At 40.2% G+C, this 19,089-nt stretch overlaps 1 protein-coding gene across 2 annotated transcripts in view; it reads left to right on the forward strand.

Annotated features, from left to right (window-relative positions):
* The window catches only part of MMS22L (MMS22 like, DNA repair protein), a 105,062-nt gene extending 96,969 nt beyond the window's left edge, over window positions 1–8,093 (forward strand). For both annotated transcript variants that reach the window (XM_030198403.1, XM_030198405.1), the window contains exons 23-25: window positions 383–476; window positions 1,352–1,519; window positions 6,871–8,093. In XM_030198403.1, the coding sequence (XP_030054263.1) occupies window positions 383–476; window positions 1,352–1,519; window positions 6,871–6,952 (344 nt within the window). In that variant the 3' untranslated portion in view covers window positions 6,953–8,093. The remainder of the gene's footprint in view (window positions 1–382; window positions 477–1,351; window positions 1,520–6,870) is intronic.
* Window positions 8,094–19,089: the final 10,996 nt, after the last annotated feature.

Below are 19,089 nucleotides of genomic sequence, written 5' to 3' on the forward strand. Positions count from 1 at the left end.
AAGTGACTTGCCCAGGATCACACGGAGTTGCAGAGGGAATTGATGAAGATGAAGCAGCTGCCAGTCTGAATTGGCACATGCAGACTAATCCCAAGTCTAAGAGACTCCAGATGAACCAGGCTTTACCCTTGGAGTAAGCCCACAGTTTCTGGTAGCTGGCAGGATTTAACTAGGAGAGGTAAAGCAGAGTGAGGCCAGAGAAGTCCAGACAAAGTGAAGCTGAAGAACTAGGAAGTAAAAGGCTGGATTAGAACAGCGAAATGGTTCTTGAATGGAGTATTCTCACATATAAATCATCGGAAGAGACCAAGACTTTTCAGAAGTTACTCAAGTTCAGTGTAGGGTCATAAGACTGATGCATGCTGGGGTTTTGTGTTTACAGTCAGAAAGCTGTCTACAGAGATTCTACAGCATGTGGTAGAGAACTGCCGAATGGCTCCAGAAGAAAGTGCTGCCCAACTCGCCTCTGTTTTAAGGTAACCAGACTTTAAGCAGCTGAGGTAAAGTATCAAAGGCATTATTGCAGGATTGTATTACCTTAAAAAAACAAGTCCATTGTGAACTGTGCATATGAATAGAATAGATGCAGTCAGTGACAGGATTAACTCTCTAGGCATTGAACAGCTGACTGCCCTTTTCCATCTGAGTTGTATTTATTTATTTGGATGTATTTACCACCTTTCTGAAAGAATTCACTCAAGGCAGTGTACTGTAAGAATAAATCAAACATAGGCAATAGACAGTTACAGCAGTAAAAATATTCAAATAATACAAAGTATGGCATACCATATCCCTTCCAATCTCCTTCCCCTTTTACCTATCCTATCCTTGTCTACCTCCCCATATTCCAGTTCATATATTATTGGGCGCTGTTGCCACTATGTTTTATCACAGTTTATAATATTCTTCTTACATGTCCTTTGTAATGTTTTTTTTTACTATGTAAGCCGCATTGAGCCTGCCGTGTATGGGAAAGCGCGGGGTACAAATGTAATAAATAAAATAGTAGGCTGTGTAGGTTTTCCAGGTTCTCACATGACACCAATTTGTGATGACTATCATATATCTGATGTCAAACTGTTGGCTGATCAGTATAGCAAATGCCTATTCTGTTGACAATAATTCATAGTCAAATTTAGTCTGCAGCCTTTTTCAGTATTGTGTAAAGTTTGTGACGTAGAACTTAATGTGATATTAATTTGTGCAGATGCTCTCTCTTGTAGACAAGCATTCTTGGCTTTTTCTAATCATTTTCTTGGTAGTGGGCATATGTAACACTGTAATAATTTTCTATCTGTGCTAGGTGTTTTGGTACCAATATGCAGGTTAAAATTATTTGTTTCACTTGCAGGGACTTTGTGCAGGAATACAGCACAATATATGATCACCAGGTTTACAACATCTTGACTACACTGACAGGCATTGACCAGTCACTAGTTGTCTCCCTGATTCCCACCATCACTCAGTCTCTCAAGAACTCTGAGCACAAACAAGGCCTCGGTAGAAACACTGTGCAAAGGTACTTTATTGGCTTTTGTTGTTACTAAGATTTATTTTTATAATGATGCAAAAAAGAAAATGTAGTCCAAGGATTCTCATCCTATTCCTCAGGACCACCTGACCGGTTTGTTTTTCAGAAACATAAAATCATAGAAAATGACGGCAGATAAAGAACACATGGCTTATCCATTCCTCTCCCTTAGAGATCCTGTGTGATTTCTTGAATTCAAATACAGTCTTCATCTCCACCACTTCCACTGGGAGGCATTCCATGCAACCATCATCCTTTATATATAAAGTTGTATTTCTTTGTTACTCCTTAGTAGATCCCCTTTCACCTTCATCCTATGCACCCTCATTCCAGAGCTTCCTTTCAGTTGAAAGAGACTTGCCTCTTGTGCAATTTTGCCATGGACTATTATTAATGCAGTTTTTATTGAGCTTTTCCACTGTACAATAATGATGATCCACTTCATCAAACTGAAACATGAAATGTAATATACGAAAGCTTCAATGCAAACAGTTTACTCAATCATAAAGAGTAGACATATCCACACCGTAGGTCCTCTAGTATCCCCTACCTCTTCCCCCCCCCCCCCCCCCCCCCCCCCCCGCTTTGGACTATTTAAATGTTTCTATCATATCTCTTGCTTTTCTTCCAAAGTATACATATTGAGATCTTTAAGTTTGTCCCCATACTCAGTAATGAAGACCACTGACTCTTTTAGTAGTTGCCCTCTGGACTGACTCCATCCAATTTATATATTTTTTGAAGGTGTGGTCTCTAGAATTGTACACAGTACTCTAAATGAGATCACACCAGAGAATTATACAGAGGCACAACAACCTCTTTCCTGCTGGCCATTTGTCTACCTAAGCACCCAAGCATCTTTCTGGCTTTTGCTGTTGCCTTTTCTTGATGTTTGGCCACCTTGAGATCATTACATGCAATCAGCCCCAAGTCCCGCTCCTCTTCCATGCACAGTAGTAGTTCACCCCTATACAGGAACAGATCCCCAGCCAAGTCTTGGGAGGGCCCTTCTCATTATCAAGGCAGGCTTAATGTAGTAGCCTACCTATACAGTCCAGCTAGCAACAGATGAGTGAAACTATGTACTTGGGCAGTTGCAGCCAGAAATGGGGAGGAAGGGACCCTATGTGCTAGTTGGCCCAGGGGCCTGCCGACTTATGATCCATCCCTGCCCCTATGCTGTACCACTCCCTAGGCTTTGTGCAGCCCAAATGCATTTTTGCCTGCATTTGTTTTGAGCATTAAATCTTAGCTGGAAAATTCTAGACCATTCTTTCCATTCATTTACTCACCACAGAGGTCAGACTAATTGGCCTGCAGTTCCCAACCTCCTCTTTTCTTTCAATTTTGTGGAGAGGGTTCACATCCACCCTTTTCTATTCCTCTAGGACCACTCCCAATTCTAAAGAAGAATTGAAAAGGTCAGACAGCTGAGCCACCAGAATTTCCCTAAGTTCCTTCAGTATCCTTGGATATATCCCATTCGGCCCCATCACTTTGTCTACCTTTAGTTTAGCTAGCTGCTCATAAACAGTCTTCTGAAAATTATTCAAGGTCTACCAAACTTCCATTCCTATTAGCATTTGTCTTCTACGGTCCCGCTCCCAGCCCTTCATCTGTGAATGCAGAACAGAAATATTTGTTAAACAATTCTGCTTTATCCTTACCAGCTTCTACATAATCATTTCCTTCACTCTTGACACTCACAATGCCACTTTTGCACTTCCTCTTGTCCTAACACATATAAAATTTGCCTTGTCCACTCAGTTTACTGTATTGGCTATTTTTTTCTTCCATTTGCATCTTTGCTTTCCTGACTTCCAGTTTTTCAGCTTTTCCAAGTATTATTGTCTGTCTTCCTCTTTCTGCAGTCTCTTATAGTTTATGAAGGCTAACACCTTTTCCCTTTCCTTTTCAACTACTACTTTTAAGAACCAAAGTGGCTTTCTTTTCCTCTTACTTTTATTTTCTTTTCTAACAGCTCGTAAAATAGGTTTGTCCACTGCTTTTCTACTTCCTGTAGATGTTTCCATCTAGCTAACAACTCATTGAGGTATTCCTTCCATCTCAACAGTTTTGCTTTTTTAAAGATAAATCCTTTACTTTTGAATGAACCCTCTCCATGTACATCTTAGTACTGAGCCACACCATCTGGTGGTGCCTGAGTGCCAGATGATTATCCACTAGAACATCAAAAATGTTCTCCCCCATTCATAAGGAGTAGGTCCAGTGTGGCCCCATCTTGCATAGATTCTCCCTGCTTCTAAATGTCTCCTCAATAGGGATGCCCAAATCAACATCTAGCGTATTGAAACCGCTATTAATAGTACTTTCCTCTTCATAGCTTTATTTATTTATTTATATTTGGATCACGTTTTCCAGTTGTAGCTCAAGGTGCTTTACATTCCACTACAGTGGGTGTTTCCCTGTCCCTGGAGGGCTCACAATTTGTTTGTACCTGAGGTAGTGGAGGATTGTGACTTGCCCAAGGAGCTGCAGTGGGATTTGAACAGGAAGAGAAGCTGTATGCTTCTTAACAGCAACACGATGATGTCACCGGGGGGGGGGGGGGTGGTGTCGGATAACCAGATGCTCAGATAATCGAGACTGTACTGTAGTACTTGAATGCTGTGTAATTCATATTGCAAGTTATAATCTGTAGAAGAGCTTCTCTTCAGCTATTTTGTTAATAGGTTTGCTAAGACGATGAAACAGCTTTAGTACAGTTAGTGCTTCTGAGCTGATTCACATCCAGGTTTAATGATCTGCTGAGAAACTTTTCCGTGTCTATGTAAAATTATAGAACGGCTTGAATTGGAAAGTCATATATGACAAACAAGCCTTATTAGTCTGAAATGAAGATGGTCATATGAAAGATGTAAATTTTAAAGATAAAATTGTAATGAGCACAATATGTAAATAATGCTTTATTTCTCAGCAGATTAAAATCAGAGAAAAAGGTAGTACAGAAGGCTAAAAGTGTAAGAAAAACATTCTGAACTTTTGTTTAGAAGAGAGCAAAGCAAGTGATAGAACAACTGGCTGAGGTTTGAGCTCATCATGACTTCTTATGACTTAATTTTTTTTTTAAGTACACAATATCTAAATTCAAACAGGCATATGCATTAATAAAACTGTGTACTTAACAAAACAAGTACAGTGCACTTCTTTTTAGTGCACGTCGGATAAGCACATGCTCTGTTTAACTGCATGCCGTACTTCGGTCCCATTTTTGGCACCATCAGTTTCTATGGGGACGAACTTCGGTTTAGTGCACCACTGATAAGTGCTAGATTCGCTTATATGCATAGTTTAAGACCGCTCCTCTGCAGGAAAGACTCCACATAAGCGCGCGCATGGAATACGGAAGCTGAGTGGCGTGTGACAACCAACGAGATTTCAAATTTACTGTCCCTTTAACTGCCACAGGCAGAATAAGCGGAAGAATGTTGTTAGAGTGTACACTGGGGACGTCGTCACAGCAGAACTGTAAGACTTTAACACTGGCTGAACGAATGGAAGTTCTTAAAAAATTAGAAAACAAACAAAGTCAAGCATCTATTGCTAAAGAATATGGTGTCAATCCCAGTCAAATTTCACGTGTCTTGAAGCAGAAACACCAGCTTCTGGAAGACTGGCAAAACAATAAAAATCCACACCGGAAACGAAAACAGGTGGGAAAAGCTGAGGAGATAGAAGATGCTCTTCTTCTCTGGTTTTCTCGAGTCAGGAGCAGACAGTGTCCTGTCAGTGGTCCATTATGGAGAAAGCTAACCAGTTAGCTGAAAGTCTTGGACTGACTGAATTCAAAGCCACTGTTGGATGGTTGGAAAGATGGAAGGAGAGGAACAACATAAAATTCAAGAAACAGCATGGTGAGAAACAAGACGCTGATGACTTTGGTGCTGAAAATTGGGTTGTTTCAGTTCTTCCTACCATCTTGAACGAGTTTGAACCTCATGACATTTTCAATGCTGATGAAAACGGTCTGTACTGGCGAGCTATTCCTGATGGAACACTTGCATTCAAACATGCCGAAACTACTGGAGGTAAAACATTGAAGGACCAACTGACGATCCTCCTTTGCTGCAATATGGATGGGAGTGAGAAGTTGGAACCCCTCATCATTGGAAAGAACAAACAGCCCCGTTGCTTCAAGAAAGTTAAGCGACTTCCTGTGTCATATGAGGCTAACGCAAATTCATGGATGACTGGGGAAATTTGGAAGCAGTGGCTAAAGTCGTTAGACACTAGAATGCGGGCACAAAAGCGTCAGATTTTGTTGCTTCGTGATTGTGCTGCACACAGTGATGATGTCTGGCTGTCTAACGTCAAGGTGGTCTTCTTGCCACCAAACACTACCTCTCTGATCCAACCTATGGATCAGGACATAATAGCCAATTTCAAACAATATTATTGGGCTCTTGTGCTACGTCGTCTGATGAGCGTTATGGATGACCAGACTGACAAGGACAGTGCTGTTGAACTGGCTCGTAATCTATCACTGTTGGATTCCCTACATATGCAGAAAGAAGCCTGGAATCATGTTACACAGGCAACCATTGTGAACTGCTACAAGCGGGCAAGCTTTATAAAGGATGTGGAGAGGGACGAAACAGATGCAGCTGTTGCAAACGCATCAGATGAACAGGTTATTGACATCTCAGCTGGTGTTACTGAAGAGGAGTTTCATCACTACGTAGCTGTTGATTACGATCTACAAACAGCTGACAGCACTGATGTCGAGATATGCGCCTACACGCAGGCAACAACAGCTGATGATGAAACAGATGATGAAATGAGCAGCAAGGCACATGCTGACGAAATTCAACAACATCCTCCTGTCACTTTTGCAAGAGCGCTGGAGAGTCTCAGCACCGTGCGGGCCTATCTGGAGGCCACTGGATGTCAGTGCTATGACAGTTTTTACCGTCTGACAGACATAGTCTATGGAACTCACCCAATAGTATACAGAGGACTATAACTGATTACTTCAAGTAAGCCTAACGTCAGTTAACGGAGACTGTATACTGTATGTATAATAATAAACAGTACTGTACATATGTTTATCAGATGTCAAGCTTCTTTGGGTCACAACTGTTAAGTTCACGCTCCGGTTAACTGCATGCATTTCTTTGGTCCCAGACCCTTGCACTTAAGCGGATTGCACTGTATATGAATAGCTTATGTTGCTGCTAGTATAGCTCATTTTAAACCTAAACTGCTCTTGCAGTGAGTATATATTTGTTTTACATATTCATAGCTGCTCATTTTACTTGTTTTCATGCAAAAGTACTGTAGCAGAGTTAATAAACACAGATGCCTGCTTTCTTCCACAGAGAAGCTTACAGAAGACTCTTATCACATCTGGGAGAATCTGGTCAATCTGAGATATTGAAACTAGAAATCGACGAAAGTTAAAGAAGATTTTGATATCCTACAAACATGCTATGTTAAAGCTATTGTACAAATTTAGCCTTAAGCTTGGTTACAAGTGCTAAAATGTAATATAATTCTGTTGTCAGAGAGTTTAACCAGAGCAAAAATCACACTGTAAAAATGCGATGTAGTATGTGTACTTTTCCGAGGCAAAGGGAGATGGGTTGCAAAACTGTTTCCTGGTTAAGAGATTTGATTGATCATTGTGTGTAGGAATTGTCTGATTATGTTCAATTTTGAAGATATCCAATATTAAATTTATTGTTAAATACAGTCCACGTTGAAGAATTGGATGTTTTTGCATAACCCATTTTAGTGAGAAGTACCTTCTCAGTGTATATGAGAAATGCATGCTGATCCGTTCTAAGGTAGAGCAAAAATTCTTGAAGTTTTAATTTTAAAAGCAAATCAGAAGAGGTTTGTAATGTTAAAATCAGTGGTTTAGCTACAGGGGGAGCTTGGGTTTGGGTCCCCTCTGCTTTAATGGCTGGCGGGGATGCCAAACCCCGCCAGCCAGAGTTGTGAGTCCTACCTGTGCTGCCAGTGTAGCACTTAAGTCATACTCACAGATGCTCAGTTTAGAGACTGGAACTGAGCATGCATGGGAGTTCTGACGTCGCCGGCTGAAGTGCGTTGCCGACTTGAGCGCTTCTACGAGATCTTTTTGGCTGATGGGGCTTGGCATCCCTGCCAACAAAGGTATGCCTCAATATTATGGTGGGGGAAGGAGAGACTATCTGGCCCCCTCAGACTACCTTTGGGCACACACACCCCCAAATGCACTTCTGGCTACACCCCCCAAAAAATCTTGTAATTCTGTTCAGTGTTACAGAATGGATGGTCAGTGGGGCACCTTGTTGTTTTTAGGAAGCTCTAGTGAAGTCATATTCTTAAAGTGCTTCAGAGTATGTCTTGTCACATGCCCACCAGCCTTCTGAACATAGAACATTCAAGAGAATTACCTCCAAAGGCTGACTTTCCTGTGATTGGACCAGACTGTATGGATATATGGACTGTTAGCTGCATGCCTTGTATCAAAATCAAACCTTAACCTTATGGATCAAAAATGGGAGAAATGCCACATTCTTGGCTTTTTCTGCAAATTTTTGTAATAAATTTCTATTCTTGCTATGATCTTTTATTTATAAGAAAGCCATATAAATATAATTAGTGCCACAAATAAACATTTGCTTTTGTGGGGGTATTTTTGTTTGTGTTTTTAGAACGTACAGACTAATGCTGTCTAATTCGCGAATCGATTCACCGATTCCTTTTCTAACAAATTGATACTTCAGTTCCCCCGCATACCTTTTAAAACTGTTGTTCGCAGCCAGCGACACTGCTCACACCAGCCACACAACCTTCCTAGTGATGCAACTTCCTGTTTCTGCAGAGGCAGGAATACGCCAGAGGTGACGGCTGTGGGGCCCACGTGAGCACTGCATTAGTCGTTGGTTGCTCCTGTCGCTGCCAGAGAACAACAGTTTTAAAAGGTATGCGGTGAGGGGGCGAACTACTGCTTAAAACAAACATGTTAATCTGGAGACTTAGAAAATTGAAGCAAAGGCTTCTGGTGCACTTTCCCATGTTAATATGCATTTTCTGCACATGCTATTTGCTTACAGAATTGGGGTGCAAAAGTTTTGTGTTAACTAGTGATAGGAAGCTGTGTGCCGAGCCCTAATGCAAGGTAACAGTTTTGGCCCCTCAGTGTTTCAAGGTCAGTCAGATCATCTTTAAAGTCTTCTGTAATTTTTTTCAACTTTTGTCATTTTATTTCTGTTCCTTCAGTAAGTCTGAAAAGTGGATTTAGTTCTAAATGCATTCACTCATCCAATCAACTGTGTAAGAGTTTTGTCCTTGTCTTGAAGTTCAAGGTTCACAGTGTTCAGTTTACAAGTATGACTGGTAAACAGCACTACCTAAATTATTGCGCTGGTTACAGAGCTCCTGGTAGTACCAATTTCTTTCTTCTAAAAGCCTTTAATTTCCAGTGGTGACCTCGGAAACTAATAGTTTTTCCTCGCTGAGCCAATGGTACTTTGGAAAGCAAAATACCACATATCAAACTCAGGAGTATTTTAAAAACCTTATTTGTAACACTTTGGCTTGAATTATGCTGACAATCTGTAGAGCTGTATCCATGACAGTCTTAACATAGCACTTTTGCACATGAAGTCTGCAGATGAATGATGTAGTAGTAGTTAACAAAATCAAGGAAGCCAAGGTTTTCTGCACAAAGCAATAAAACTGATTAGAGGGAACAGAGCGGACAAAGGCTGGATGGAAGAGGTGAGGACTTGAGAGAGAGAGGGCAGACCCTGGATGGAAAGGGAGAGAAAAAGGGCAGATGCTGGATGAAAGAGGGGTGAGGAGGACAAGAGAGAAGGAAGGGAGATACTAGACTTGGGGGAGGAAGGACAAGAGGGGAAGGGGCACAAGAGGGAAGGAGGAATAAGGGGAGAAGCTGAACATGAAGAAGGGGACATGGACAGAGAAGAAATGCCAAATGGACCAGGAGACTCCGGCAAAAGAGTTAAGAGAAGACAGAAGAACCAGAGACTGGGACCAACACAATTACAAAAATTAAAAGACCAGACAACAAAGGAGGAAAAATAAATTTTATTTTCTATTTATTGATAGTAGCCTTAAAGAACCGAATCAAAAAATCAGTTCATACGAGTGAATCGAAAAAGTTTGGCCGAATCAGACAGCACTAATACAGTCAAAGAAATTGAAGAATATTGTAAAAGTTTGTTTGTTTACTAAAGCTGCTGTCTATTGTGGGGTCACTAGGAAAACCAGCTGGTTTAATAGGGCTTGATCACAATAAAAAGTGACCAAAGCACTAAATTCAAAACTTTATACGTCTGAAAAAGAATATATGGTATATAAAAAGGTCAAAATAAATTATCTTTGACCTGCCAAAGCAGACCCTAGCTCAGAAGAAATGCACCATTCCTGGTCAAATTAATGGTCCACTGAACCCAGCACCCTGTCTCCACCAGTGGTCAATCCAGGTCATCAAGAATTGCCTGACAGATATAATGGAAAGATCCATTTGGAACAGCTGAGAGCCCCGGTGAAGCTGCAGGCACTGGTTTGTGCACCTTGTTGGGACCTGGTGATGTCGGAAGCCCTGCTGTTTTCCACCTATTTACAGGCAACCCTTTCCGTGGCTCGGAAAAACAGCTGAGTGCCCCAGTGAAGCTTGCAGGCACTGGTTTGGTGCCTTGTTGGGATCCAGTGACATCAGAAGCCTTGTTCTTTTCCACCTATTTACAGGTAGTCCTTTCTGCGGTACGTGGCCACAGTTGTACGGTCATGATCCTGAAGGAGCGTGACCAAAGGGGCAGTTTCCACCCCTTTGGAGCCCCTTCAAAGCCACTGAAGAGCGTGGTATTCTCCTCCGTTCTGATGGGAACATGGAAGGGATGGAGGAAAGAAGATTCTTCCACCGCCAATAGTGGATAAAAAGGACCCTATAGACCTGCATTTGCAACCGGCGACAGCAACAGGTTGTAACATCATTTCCACTACTGTGAGTACTCTTTCCCCTTCTGACGCTTCTGGGGAATCTATCTCGCCCCCACAGCCAGCTTTGTTTTCAGAAGGTGGTAAAGTTCCATTGAAGGAGAATGCTGTTGTCTCTTCTGAATTACCTATTAGAAATACTATTGTTTTAGTTGAAGTAAATGAGAATCCCCAGAAGAGTTCTGGTACCACTCTAGTTAAGATTCCAACTTCTTATAAACCTCTAACTGATTCTTCTAAATCTAACCAGGATGTTTTAAAAATTTTCATGATAATTTCACTGTTTAGTAGGTTTACCCAAGAGTCTGCTGACAAATTGACAGAACATGATAAAAAGTTTATTGAGAAATTAGAGACTCAAATTGCCTCTTGTCAGGCAGTAGTTGCTTCATCTATTAAGGATAACCTTCTGATGCATACTCAGAATCTAGAAAATTCTATTAAAGCAAATAATTTGAGGATATTGAATTTTCCAATTACCCATTTTCTTTCCTTAGTGGAACGTTTTAAGATGTATATGAAGGATGTCTTGCAATTGTCTTTTCAAGAGTTAGATGTTAAATGTATGTATTATATTCCTAGAGGATCAAGAGGCTGACTTTGATAATTTGAATTCACCAGATAGTCTGGGTCTTACAAAGTTCTTGGAATCTTCTAAAGATAATATTGAGAAACCAGCTGTATTGTTGATTTCCTTTGTTTCCATTGATAAAAAAAAAATTGAGATGAGACACAAGATCATCTTGCAGCTAAAGCCTAAGGTTTTGGTTGCTGTGGATTCATTATTTTTAAAATGTCCTGATAAATGCCTGGTTAATCATAGGAACAATTTGTATATATTCCTGGGTCCGACTTATTTTGGTTCTACTAAAGTAGGTGTGTCATCATAAATCTGAGAAGTTGGTTTTGTATATGGCTGGTATTGATTTTCCAGGCTTTCAGCAGATAATATAATTTTATTTTATTTCTTAATGTTTCTTACTTGTTCTCAGTAATGTGGACTTGATGTATTTCTATCTTTTTGTTTTCTTAAGATTTGTGTATTGCATTTGTTTATAATATTAAAAAAAAAAGAAAGATCAATTCCATGTTGCTTACTCCCAGAAAGAAGAGGTGATGATACCTATGTCTGCTTGGCTAATAATTGTTAGTGGACCTGACCTCAAAAAAAACACCCTGAACATTTTTTTAATACATATATACTATTTGCCTGGACCAATTCTCCTGGCAAAAGAAATCTTATATTGGGTCAGACCAAAAGTCCATCAAGCCCATCATCCTGTTTCCTGACATGAGAGACACCTGTCTTCTCATTCCCCAGGTACAATCTCCTTCCCTTCCTTCTATCCCTTGACATAATCACCTTGATCCAACATGCCATGTTTTTTGTAGGATTGGGTACAAGAAAGTGCCTTTTGGAGAGGTTCTAGATCGGTTGAAAATAGGGATGTAGGATATATCAGGATGTTATCTGCATAAATAAATAAAAAAATGTTACGATCTTGAAATGTTGCAAGAGGACTGAGAAAGAAGTTGAAGAGTAACGGTGAGAGAACTGGCCCCTGAGGAACCCCACAAATCAGCTCATAATTAGAACATGTGTTGTTAGAAGTGGATACTGAAAAAACTTGCCCTGTAAAAAAAGATTTAACCAAGCCAAAGTAGTATTAACCAAACCAATTGAATGAAGATGTGCCAAAAGCAATCAGTGATCTACAAGGTCAAATGTGACTGACAAATCTAAAGAAATAAGGAGAGCAATTTCTCCCCTTTCTTATGATGTGAAGTTCACTAAGCAATGCAGTCACTGTTTCTGTACTGTGTTTAGTTCTAAAATCTGTCGGGGGTGCAAAATATTAGTTTGATCCACATGAGAGATCAGTTGATCAAATAAATACAACCTTTTCTGTAATTTCTGAAAGAATACATAAATTAGAAATTGGACAATAATTTGAAAGGTCCAGAGGATGAGACAGAATTTTTGAGAATAGGCTTAACAGCTTTTTTCCATAACTGAGGAACAGAACCTGTTAAACTTAAAGTTACCAAATGAAGAACTAATGAAACTAGATGGGACAAGATCCAGTTGGGAAGCAGTAAGATATGAACATTACTGATTATGCTTTCAAAAGCAGTAAGAGAAGGAACATTGAAGTCACGCCAGTGTCCAGAACAACTAATAGAGCTTAAAGCCTCTGTAGTAGAGGGTAAGTGGGGAAACAGTACAGGGGATTAATGACAATTGTAATTTAGATATTTTTGAAAATAATTGACCAGTGCATCTGATGACGGAAAATTACAGCCATTACTTGGCACATTATAGTGAGTATGGTCAGAAACTATTTTATATAACACCTTAGCTGGATTAGAAGAGTTACTAATAGTTTTAACAAAAAAGTTCTTTTTAATAAGTTTAAGTTCAGAATTGTAGAAGAACGAAAGATCCTTAAATAATTGTTTCACTGAACAATTTTCTGCCAAAGGCCTTGTGCTCTACACAATTGACACTTCAGTGTTGATAGACCATTATGAAACCAAGGAGATTTTCTAGAATGAGAGTGATTTATAGTAGTGCCAATATCAATAGTTTTAAAAAACTTACTCTATACTGACTGGCTAAAATATTACACAATTCAACATATCACATAGGCTTATTCAACACCAATTCCTACACTAGAGACAGCAATACTATACTAAACCCATTACCACAGTCCAAGTCCTCTCTTGGTCAGCTCATCATAATTCCTGTAATCTTTATATCCTGACAAAGTGAGTTACTTTATCAACATAAGGGGTTAGAATGGGATTTTTTTTAAAAATGTCTTTGTTTTGTCTCCTGATGACTCCGTTTGAGAGGCAAAACATGCAGTCATGTAAAGACTAAGAAAGTAATTGAGATCAAGAGGCCATGAATGATTAAATTGCAGAAGCCAGAGACCCTAACCTACCTGATCAAAAAAGACTGAAATTTATCACATAACAGCATCAACAGTATGACCCGCTACTTGAGTAGGAAATTTAACTAATTGACTGAGGTGATTCCAAAAAAGAGAGGAATAAAGATGATCTAGCTGATTGAGAATCATCTACATGAATATTGAAGACAACCCACAGTTGAAAATTGGGTAGAGGCATCAGCTAATGTTTGCATAAAGATCTCTTAAATATGCTTCGGAGGGGCTGGGGGCAAATAACATACCATTAAAATAAAAGGAGAAGCAGCAGGAATTTTCAACACCAAAAGTTCTGAATATTAGAAATCAGAGACTGGAAGTTCCACTGCATGAAGTAATGGCGATAAGCAGGTTGTTACACCTTCTCCCCTCTTAGACTTCTAGTAGTATGAAAAACTGTATAGTTGGAAGGCAGACACTGATATAAATAAGTTTCCTCACCGTCATGGATCCAAGTTTCTGTGAGACCTAGTAAATCCAAACTATATATAGAGAGAAGATCATGAATCAAATGTGTCTTAGATCAAAGGGATCTTCAATTAAGACCAAATTGTAAAGAGGTAAAGCTGATACAAGACGCTGGGGAAGAGGTAATAACAGAGGGCTTCAGAGAACATGGAACACAAGCCTTTAGATGATGATACTGCAGATAATTTATAGTGTGACTTACCAAATTGGAGAATACACCATTTCTATGTCCCCAAATAACTGGGATAGAAAACATAGTGGCAGGGTCAAACATTCTACCAGAAAATAACAAAAGTAACAGGTTAAATGAGACAAAAAGCGGCAAGAAAGAGCCGAATCAAAATCCTTCCCTAACAGCCAAACAGAATAGTCAAAGGGTTGCCCCCACAGTTCGCCTCAAGCACGTCTGCTCCTTGGGGGAGCTCCTTTGACGAGCCCCCACAGTGCGAGATGCCGCTGACAGCTTGTTTAAATAGTCTGATAATGGGAACTTCCTTACATAAGTCACATGATCAAATGCTGTCAGTGAATGGAGAACCAGTAGTATACCAACGGGATTCAGGGAATCAGCACAGAAATCCTGTAAGAGAAGCACATGGTGCAAGCACATTAGCAATTGAGTACACAAGCATTCAGTTGCAGATAAATGCGAGACGCCGCTGACAGCTTGTTTAAATAGCCTACTAGCGGGAACTTCCTTACGTAAGTCGTGATCAAATATGGTCGGTGCATGCGGAACCAGTAGTACACCAATGGGATTCAGGGAATCATCACAGAAATAATGTCACGTGATGAAATGTAGTCGGTGAATGAGGAACCAGTAATACATTATTTTCTTTCCCTTCACCCCGGCAAAATATCCTTAGGGTGGCCAACTGAAATTGACAGGCAATGCATGATGATGTGCTAAAACTGATAAGGGGAATTGATGGCCCTTATTCTTTTGTATTTATTCTCAGCATTTGGTTTAATGACTTTTGCTACCCTTCATAACTATTGCCAGTTACTGGGAATTTAGGATCCTGTTTTGCAGAGATTGACCTCTTATTTAAGGTGCTATATGTAGCAGTTCTCCTCAGCATTTCTGGGGGGCTGTTTGTTTTTCTTTAGAAAACGGACATGAATTGAAACACGCTCTATTAAAAGTTTTTGCTCTGTTCCAGCATTATTGTTTGCCCTTTTCTTCTCAAGAAGAAATAGTTTTTCTTTTGTTTCTTTTATTTGGTTGGAGTTCTGATCTTACCTGAAGTGCAAGTCACACAGCAAAAAAAGGAAAAAGCAACCCTACGTTGAAAGTCAAAGCAAGGAAAAGTAGGGTTGTACGAATGGCTCTCCAATCCAGCAGTCAGAGACGTATGGTAGTGCTGAGGATGGTTTATTGACAAATATCATAAATGTGCAAGTAGACTTGATACTGATCTGTGTTTTGGTGCACAGCACCTGCCTCAGGAGTTGTGTGTCAATAATTAAACATTCAAAAATATTGTTACGCAAAAAATATAATTATAATAAATATGTGTACATATACAACAAAGATAGTGACTTAAATGATTGAATTAAATAAAACAAGTAAAACACCAACCATAAAGTGCAAGGCATAAAAATATGAGATGTATAAAACAGATGAGGGAAACATCAGCAAAAATATATATACACAAATACACAAACACATGTACAGACAGCATGCAATGCATGAATAATGTGGGACAGAATAATTGACAACCCAGCAGTTGAAGAATGATATAAGTATTGTGTGTGAGAAAAACAGAGGCGAAAAAGTAGCAAAAGGGAAAACTCGAGGAACCTGACCTGGATCAAGGCTTGCTTCAGCCCAGTTTGTCTAAATAGACACCACAAGGGTGCATTAACAACAAAAATGTCCTATCACGGACTTAAATAAAGGAGTAATTAAACATTATTGGAGTGATACACAATTGCCAAGCAGAAGAAATATAGCTAAACTGAAAGTAACCTAATATTTTATGTATTTATTTATTTATTTGGATTTTGCTCACACCTTCTTCAGTAGTAGCTCAAGGTGAGTTACATTCAGGTACACTGGGTATATTTCCTTGTCCCTGGAGGACTCACAATCAAAGGGGGTCTTTTACTAAAGCTTAGCTTGAGTTATCTGCAGCGGGGCCCGTTTATTCCTATGTATCCGAGGCAATGGAGGGTTAAGTGACCTCAAAATGATATCGTCAAAATCTTTGACATCACAGCCTTTTAAGTAGCTTTCAAGCACCTGCACAGCTGGTTTCCCGAGTTATACAGCGGTGTACGGAGCATTAAGTGTTTATGAGGTAAGATCCTCTACTGGAATAAAATGGACCCTGCTGCAGATAACGTGAGCTAAACTTTAGTAAAAGACCCCCCCCCCAAAGAGTAAAACAGATTTTGTCCTGCTTATCCCAAAAATAAGCAGATGATCCTCCTCAAATGATGTCGATGCTGTTATGTGATAAATTTCAGTCTTTTTTGATCAGGTAGGTTAGAGTCTCTGGCTTCTCCCATTTAATCATTAATGGCCTCTTGATCTCAATTACTTTCTTAGTCTTTACATGACTGCATGTTTTGCCTCTCAAACGTTGTCATCAGGAGACAAAACTGAAATAAAAACTTTTTTTAAAAGCCCATTCTAACCCCTCATGTTCATAAAGTAACTCACTTTGGTAAGATATAAAGATTACAGTAATTATGATGTGGAGCTGACCAAGAGAGGACTTGGACTGTGATAATGGGTTTAGTATAGTATTGCTGTCTCTAGTGTAGGAATTGGTGTTGAATAAGCCTATGTGATATGTTGAATTGTGTAATATTTTAGCCAGTCAGTATAGAGTAAGTTTTTTAATAGTATGTTATAGATCTTTTGATATTTTTTGAATAAAGAGTTGAAGTATGACTAATATTGAAATCAATGATTTAAGGGTAGTTATACAATGAATATGCATGAGATCTATTTATATACAATGGAAGCACTGCAAGCAAATAAATCGCATGCACCTTCATTGGGCAAATCCTGAAAACCCAACTGGGTTCTGGCCCTTGAGCATCGAGGTTTCCCACCACTGGATTAATTACTATGATGAGCCATTGCCATCTTGGATGTGCCAGTTGGCTAATTGCACTACCCTCTGCTGATTACTGGCTGGCTACAAAAAGCTTTGCCTTTTTTTTATAAGGAGAATGTTCCCCTCCCCATCTGCCTGAAAAAACTTCACCAGACAAGATATAAACTTTGAACAAAATCTGTTTATTCACCATGGAAAGCAAAGCATTAAACTTCAGTTGGACAGCAACATAGTCCCATTACATCCCATCCATCCCATCCATAACATGATTAAAAAAAAAAAGTAAAACAAATATTGTTTTTCACCCAAAAGCCTTCCTTCAACTTTGTCCCTTTAAGTCCATTTCATAGAAGAACTAGTATATTTGCGCTTCCAGGTTCAGCTACAGCTTTCTTCCATATCTTCAGTATTAACACGTTTCTCCTTTCCCCCTCTGTTTAGGGAACTCTGAAGTAGCTTCATCTATCATTGGTTGCTTGTGTGTTACAGAGTTTTGTTTAAATTGATGGTTCTTACTCATATAGAGTATTTTTATTAAAAAAATTCCACAACCACTTGGTAGCTTAAAGCAACCTTCTATCCCAGCCAGGAACTTGTGTTCTCAAGATAGGCTGTTGATGATTCCTTCAGTGGCTATGGCTAGTATTTGTTTGGTGGCTGCTAGGTAGTCTGCCCTTTTATGATAGGCCCTGCCCAGTGTATTACAGGATGTACTGGGTAGGACAGGCATATTTTGATGATGTGCCTGCGGAGGAGGGACTAGGACTCCTTCCCTCCTCCTTTTACAAGGTAGGAGGAGTTTGGGAAGGCCACTGTGGGGGAGGGGGGTTCTGACCAAGGGTCTCACTGGTCCCACAGGCTCTTACATCTTTTGGGGGGGTTGTGGGGGCCACTAGACCAGGCCTATACGTCTTTTGGGGGGTCTGGGGTCCCTGCGACCACCAGGCCCTTGTATTGGATGGGTGAGGGGATCTGGGGTCCACCAGGGCTTTGACAGGTCATCTCCCCACAACGGCTCCAAGCTGGCATAGGGTTTGCCATGAGAGGAGTGCCCTTCTTTGGCATGTTGCCCGCTGAGCATTGGGGAGGAATAGGTGATGCCATATTTAGCATTGATTTGCATGCTAATTGTGCTCAGAGCCAGCGAGTTTGTTACTTCACACACTCGCTGGCTCTGAGCACTTGGTGCTAATGGCCTCTAGCGCCCGCATTTGCATCTGAGCATCAGGGTCTCAGCGTCCAAATTCCTCCCCTCCCCTCTCTCTCCCCTACAGAACACAGCCTTCCCCTCCACCCACCTCTTATCCTCGTGGGTCTTGGCTATCTTCGTCATTTTGTCGAACGTAACTTCAACACAGATGGCGATTTCCGCAGGGCAGGCTGAAGCGAATAGCAAAAAAAAAAGTGGCACAGGCGCACTGGAGAATGGGCTGGAGTATGCTTGCGTAACGGCGCTTCTTTTTCCAAGCTGTTCTCTTCTCGCCAAGGTTCGACTGTTATTAGGGCTGTTATTGAACAATGGCTTTCTCCTTTTCTGCTGTCATGTGTTTTCCATCTGAAAGTTCCGAAGCCGAATCCCACGCATAAAAGAATCAAGCTGCTTTTCAAAAGAAGAGCAGTTGTGGAATGCCTTACCACGTAACTTAAAAGCAATTTATGAACTAACCAACTTTCACAAATCTCTGAAAACATATCTCTTCAACTAGGCATATCATGACATCGATCAACTATTGTAAACGCTATACATCACCACTTCACCTTATAGTCTAACTGGTCTCTTTCTATGCCTATTATCCTATTCTCTATGCAACTCCAAATGTAACTTTCTACTCTGGAATGGTGAATGCCGTAACCGAACATTGTAAGCCACGTGGGAAAATGTGGGATACAAATGCAACAAATAAATATCTTTCGTAATGTTGGGAGAGCTGAATGAACTCCATCCCTTTTCCCAGCTACCAGTGTTAATCACACTGACATCAGCACAGAGAACCTGCAGAGCTACCTAATCCTTCTTTGGTTTTCTTTCACCTGCCTGACCTCATAACACAGAGCCTAACAGTGCTACTTTGTCCTACTTGGGCTTTCTCCC

The sequence above is a fragment of the Microcaecilia unicolor genome, chromosome 3, assembly GCF_901765095.1.
Source record: "Microcaecilia unicolor chromosome 3, aMicUni1.1, whole genome shotgun sequence".
In the NCBI taxonomy this organism is placed as follows: Eukaryota; Metazoa; Chordata; class Amphibia; order Gymnophiona; family Siphonopidae; genus Microcaecilia; species Microcaecilia unicolor.